The following is a 6000-nucleotide window of genomic DNA, read 5'->3' on the forward strand; positions in this document are numbered from 1 at the left end:
TAGATGTCTAGACTGCAGGCAAACCCCAAATACCAAAGAAGCATCCATGTGTCAAACCAGCATAATTTTTGAGCTATGCCTGGAGCCACATACCAAAAAAAAGTTAGCTTGAAAAAAAAGTCTAAGAGGGGTAACTCGAAGGTCAACCCCGTTCCCAGGACTTGTGAAACTAGCAGTGTCGTACCCTAGCAACTTCTCCCAGCATCCTTTTGCTATCTTTGAAAGACGCTACTCCCCAACTCAGGAATCTTCAAGGTCATGTCTGAGATTTATCTGTGTCCTGCATTTCTTAAAGGACAAAACATCCTCCGAAATCATCCTCTGAATACTTCACACGCTTTTAGCCTTTGCCCCGACTCAAAAGCGAATCCCAGACTTTCATTTAGAATGGGCAATTTAAACGTGTTCAGTTTGCAGCACAGATCACTAAAAATTATTTTCAAGTGTGGCAAACTTCAGTTCAAAAGCAGGTGCTTTCAGTACCCTGCTAATAACAAGTTTTACGTCCACCTCTTACTAAAAGAAGGCAAAAGTTGCCTCAATCTTTAGAAAACATGACAGGGCGAAGAGTCGACTAGGAACGAACTCCTAACATTGGGGGGGGGGGGATCACGAGCATCTGCCTCCGAAGTCATTCATCACCTGCAGTAATGAAAGGTGAGAATAAAATAAAAACAAGAGGCGGGCTGGGGTGCTAGTGACCGGAACAAACTGCACCGCGTCTAAAAGCCGCCCTGCCAAACCTGCGCTACGCTTCGCAGCTCGCCCCACGTGTAAACACACAAAGGCGGCACGGCACGCACCCCTAGTTCCTCAGTCACTACTTCCCGGAGCACCGAAACTTCCCCGCGTGTAGTCGGAGGTCCTGGGGGAGGGTGCAGAACTCCACTCCTCGAAGGAGCGCAGCGCTCGGGGCTCCCAGGCCCCACGCGCCGCCCGCCGCCCTCACCTGCGCTGAACAACGGCCCCGCGCCCCGCCGGCGCCGCCCGAAGGCCGCGCCTCCGCTCCCGGGCCGCTCCGCACGCTCGGCCTGACGTAATTCAAACATGGCAACAGTTCCACTTCAAAGGCGGATGCACGGACCTCCCAGACGCGGCCTCCCTGCCTCGGAGCTCGGGCCACGCGTGCGCCCCGCCGAGCGGCGCTCCGCCGCGCCGCGCCGGTGACCCGCAAGCCGAGGTGCCCCCACGGACACGGCCTCGCCGCGCCGCTGCGGAAGTTTCCGAGAGGACCTGAGGGACAAAAGCCGCCCCGCGCCCCGCCCGGCCCGCACCGCTCGGGCACACGCGGCCCTTTGTTGTCCGGCGGCGTCGGGGCGACAGGGACCCGCGCGCGGGGCCCCAGGAGAGGTCGGGTGCCCTCGGCTGCCAGCCCCCGGGGCCAAACTTTTGCCGAGTCCCCGATCAGAGACGCCCGGAGGTCTCCGCCGCGCGTATGCTGCGAGTTGGCGACTTTCGCTGGGCTTTGGAAACTGGCAAGACGCCATCACCAGGAAATCACATTGTCCTGCTCCCGACAGCCCCGACGGCGACCGCAGCTCACTCGGAGCCGGACACTCGGACGCAGACCGGCCGCGGCCCTGAGCACGTGGCTTGTCAGGTGGAGCACACACACACACAAAAAAAAAAGGGAGGAAAAAAGAGAGAGAGTTGGGTGCCTCCTGCAGTGGACTGCGCCCCCGCCTCCATCCAAACGGCTTGGCTCTGCGGGCCACGGCCACCCCTCGCGTGACGCCCGCACCCACGCTACAGGTGACCAGACCGGCGGCGAACTTTGGGCTGCGGAGACCGCTCGGCGCCGGCCGAGTGCAGAGACCGCGTGCTGCGCGCTCATTGTCGCAGACGCGTCCCTGCGGACTTCGCCAACAACGCCACGCCGCGTGCGCCGCGCAACCCCGGCGCTGGCCCTCACCGGCTGTCTTTAGCCCGTGTGGCCGCCGGCTCCAGGTAGTGGCAAGTTAGTTTACGAGCTCTGGCTTTGTTGTGCACCCGCGTGCAAACCATCGCCAGCGCCGCGGGAGTGCAACACGCGGGTGCTCGCGGCGCACGAGACCACAGCCGGAGCCCACAGGGGTTCCGCGACCCCGACTCAGCTCTCTGGGTCGGCGGGGAACACAACAACTGAGAAAAGTCATTGTCACCTTCAGCGTGGATGCAACTCCGCCGCTACTCGTTCGCTTCCACGCTGCACTCACTTTCCCCACACCCTGACTTTCGGTTTACCTCAAATACCCTCCCCAATTAAGAAGCGCACATCCAACACCTCTGTACAAAGGAATCTGGAGTCCGTAGAGCACGAGGACAGCGCTCCTCGCAATGCCATCTCCAAGACAAAACTTCCTGTGTGTTTGTGTATGGGAAGGACGGAGGAGGCGGGGGAGGTAAAGGGAGGAAAGAAAAAACGCAGAAAGCGGAGCCTCGGAGACAGTTTTGTACCGGTGTCCCGACTAGGATCACTCACCTTCCACGCGCAGCAGCGTCCCCACGGTGCGGACTGCACCAGGCCAACCCCCTGCAAGCACTCCCTCCGCCTGCGCCGAGTCCAGAAAGATTGTCTCCTGCAGTTCTTCGGTTGCTACCGCGGACGGAGGTGTAGATTCCGCTTTCCCTCTGCGCACGCGCAGCTCCCGGGACCAAATTCTCTTGAATTGAGCTGATTTGCATACGGGCGCGTGCGCGTCGCGGGCTGGGCGGGGAGAGGGCAGGGCGTCCGCGCGCGCTCCCGCGGCCTCTATTGTCCTTTTAAGGGGAGAAGCCGCGCGGCGCGGGAAACGCGGCGGCCCGCGGGGACGGGGGCGGGGCCTGCCTACTACGCAAAGTCACGTAAACAAACGCCCCGGGGTGGGAGCCGACGCGGGGGCGTGGCAGGGCGTGAAAGACGTAAAGGTGAGCGGTTCTCCTCCGCCAACCGCACCCCTTTAGGACCCTGCTAAGCTCGGAAAGTTCTGGAAGGTACTTTTGCAGCATTCGGGCACCTATGCCCAGTTTCTAGCTTGAGGTGACAGAGAAGGTTGTCTTGGAGGCACCCACTTAATTTAAGGTTTTCCTCACCTTTCCAAACCTTCTGTTTGAAGGTGAGATTTACGTTTTGTCTTTAAATCTTTAAGTATTTCCAAGACCACCTGACGGTGAGAACCGACTTCTGCAGATTCACTTCCACATGCACAGACACAAAATAAAATGTCAGTTCTCCAGCAGAGGTTTCGTTCTTGTAGTTTCAACGAGTCCTTTAATAAAGTCCCATTTTGACACTGTCCATTTACCCTTCTCAAACATGTCTGTTTTGCTTTGCTCACTTGGAACTAAGCTTTCAAGCCTCTGCAAACCGATGGTGGTAATTAGTGTGGGAATGGTAACACTTTCTGAAAAGACCCAAGTCCTCCAGTCATGAAGAGCTTCTCTCCCCAGCAAAACCGCTTGAGAAGGGAGAAAGCGGAAGCAAAATACACACTGTTCCTTGTGGACTATATGGTGATCTAACATCTAAATGTTCCTGAAAAAAGTAAAAAGAGAGACAATTCTACAAGAAAGGGAATAATCTATAGAAAACAAAGGGAGGTTCCAGAGAACGACGTGGGAGGAGAAAAGGAGAATGATCCTGAAGTAACTTTTCAGGTGAAAAAGTAGGAAATAAAGATGATTGTGATACTCCTTTTAGCCCAGCGACCCACAACACCTGGTTGTGTTTCTGGGAGGATAGGGAGAAGATGGAGAAAACGGTGTTTTTTTCCAGAACTTGATATTGGTCCCTTGCTGCGAAGTGTGGAAATAACTGTAAAACTATCTTTGCTGGCAACTTTCACTGCTTTCGCTGAAGGACCAACAACACAGATTCAAAGAAATACTTTAATTCAACAGCCAATTCCTAGAACCTACTTGTGAAGACCACAGTTTTGTTTTTTTTTTAAAGATTTATTTATTATGTATACAGAATATGTGACTACAGGCCAGAAGAGGGCACTAGATCTCATTACAGATGTTGTGAGCCACCATGTAGTTGCTAGGAATTGAACTCAGGACCTCTGGAAGAGGAGTCAGTGCTCTTAACTGCTGAGCCATCTCTCCAGCCCAAGACCACAGTTGTTTTTTTTTGTTTGTTTTTTGTTTTTGTTTTTGTTTTTGTTTTTTTGGTTTTTCGAGACAGGGTTTCTCTGTGTAGCTTTGCGCCTTTCCTGGAACTTATTTGGTAGCCCAGGCTGGCCTTGAACTCACAGAGATCCGCCTGGCTCTGCCTTCCGAGTGCTGGGATTAAAGGCATGAGCCACCGCCGCCCGGCATAGACCACAGTTTTTTAAAGCGTTCTATAATCCTCTTCCTGTAAGAAGGGGAGAAATATAAAATACAACTACTTAAAGCAAAGGTTTGTATCCCAATGGCTAAAACAATGCCTGTCACATAATGGATTTTTTTTGGGGGGGGAGGGGGTTGAGACAAGTTTTCTCTATGTAACCTTTGCTGTCCTGGAACTCACTCCTAGGTAAACCAGGTGGGCCCCAAACTCAGAAATCTACCTGCCTCTGCCTCCCAAGTGCCAGGATTAAAGGTGTGTGCCGCCGCCGCCGCCGCCGCCGCCGCCGCCGCCACCACCACCACCACCACCACCACCACCACCACCACCACCAGGCTAACAGTTCGTTTGTTTTTCTTCTCTGCGTAGCCCTGGCCATCCTGGAACTTGAAGGTCCACCTGCCTCTGGAGTGCTGGGATTAAAGGCATGCGCCACCACTACCCAGCTATAAAACAGTCCTAAGATATCTTTTAATGACCACCTGCTATTTTTTTTTTAACATACAGGTGCATTCCAAAGGTACTTCTTTGTTTTTTGTTTGAACATGTTATAACTGGCCCTACCCATGGCTAATAGTTCATTTATGAGCTACCTTTAAAATACTATTACCTAAACACCCTAAATGGATTTTTAATCATGAAGAAAGGAAGAAATAGTTCATGATTATGTATAAATTTTGATAAGTGATTGAATTGCTCAATGCTAGGGAAATGCCTGAGTATTTTTAATGGCTATAATGCCATGTTGAACTTATAATGAGTTCTCAAAAAAATTTTTTTTGGTTAATTAGATAGATAGTACGGTTAAGCCAGTTACTTTGGTTATAATGTACTGTTCTTGCTATCAAATAGCCTTAAATATGTAAGTATTTGTGTTTGTTTAGCCAACATTTAATGAACATACTTATATGCCAGATAGTGAAATTATTTCACCACTAGATGGTTCAGACTTGCTCAACCCTTCTAATTTGTTTCTATATACTTTTGTTGGTTTTTCTTTTATAGAATTTATTCTTTTATATTTAGTTGTTAATTACTTTGATTTTTTAATATTCTTGAAATTCAAGTTATATAAAAAGTTGAAAAGGTTAAATTTTTTCTGATTGTGAAGGATATTATTTGCAACCTAGTAGTATTCATAATGACAATTATATGACATCGATAATGACAAAAATCAATGATTGCTTTCTAATAGCTTTCATTTGAATTTCACTCATTAATCCCACAAATTTTTTTTTTTTTTTTTTTTTTTTTTGGTTTTTCGAGACAGGGCTTCTCTGTGTAGTTTTGGTGCCTGTCCTAGATCTCATTCTGTAGACCAGGCTGGCCTCGAACTCACAGAGATCCACCTGCCTCTGCCTCCCAAGTCCTGGGATTAAAGGCATGAGCCACCACCGCCCGGCCCCTCCAATGTCTCTTGAGCACCTGCTACATGAAGGGAACACTTGGAAGAGACACTGGCAATACAACATTAAAGAAGACATTTAAAGTTGATGTCCTCCTAGAGGTTACAGTGTACTGAAGGAAAAAAAGCTGGTATTTATGTATTTTGTTTGTACCTCTCTATAGAGAATGATTGTCTATAAAAATTAAAAACGGCAAAGTTTTCCATTAATAGTTGAACTTACATGTATGTTACCTTTGTTACCTTTGTGTATGTGCATGGATGTGCACATGTGTACTTGTCTGTGTGAACACCAGGATGTGTTACC

General features: G+C 50.2%; 1 protein-coding gene across 3 annotated transcripts in view; it reads right to left on the reverse strand.

The window, feature by feature from the left end:
• Sinhcaf (SIN3-HDAC complex associated factor) overlaps positions 1-2754 on the reverse strand; it is a 28060-nt gene extending 25306 nt beyond the window's left edge. The window contains exon 1 of one of the 3 annotated variants that reach the window (XM_006986674.4): positions 2462-2754. In XM_006986674.4, the coding sequence (XP_006986736.2) occupies positions 2462-2664 (203 nt within the window). In that variant the 5' untranslated portion in view covers positions 2665-2754. Of the gene's footprint in view, positions 1-803; positions 1208-2461 lie in introns of those variants that run through there. The other 2 variants (XM_016005197.3, XM_076568376.1) reach the window with 2 other exon arrangements.
• Between the last annotated feature and the right edge of the window lie 3246 nt (positions 2755-6000).

Source organism: Peromyscus maniculatus, chromosome 3, assembly GCF_049852395.1.
Source record: "Peromyscus maniculatus bairdii isolate BWxNUB_F1_BW_parent chromosome 3, HU_Pman_BW_mat_3.1, whole genome shotgun sequence".
NCBI lineage: Eukaryota > Metazoa > Chordata > Mammalia > Rodentia > Cricetidae > Peromyscus > Peromyscus maniculatus.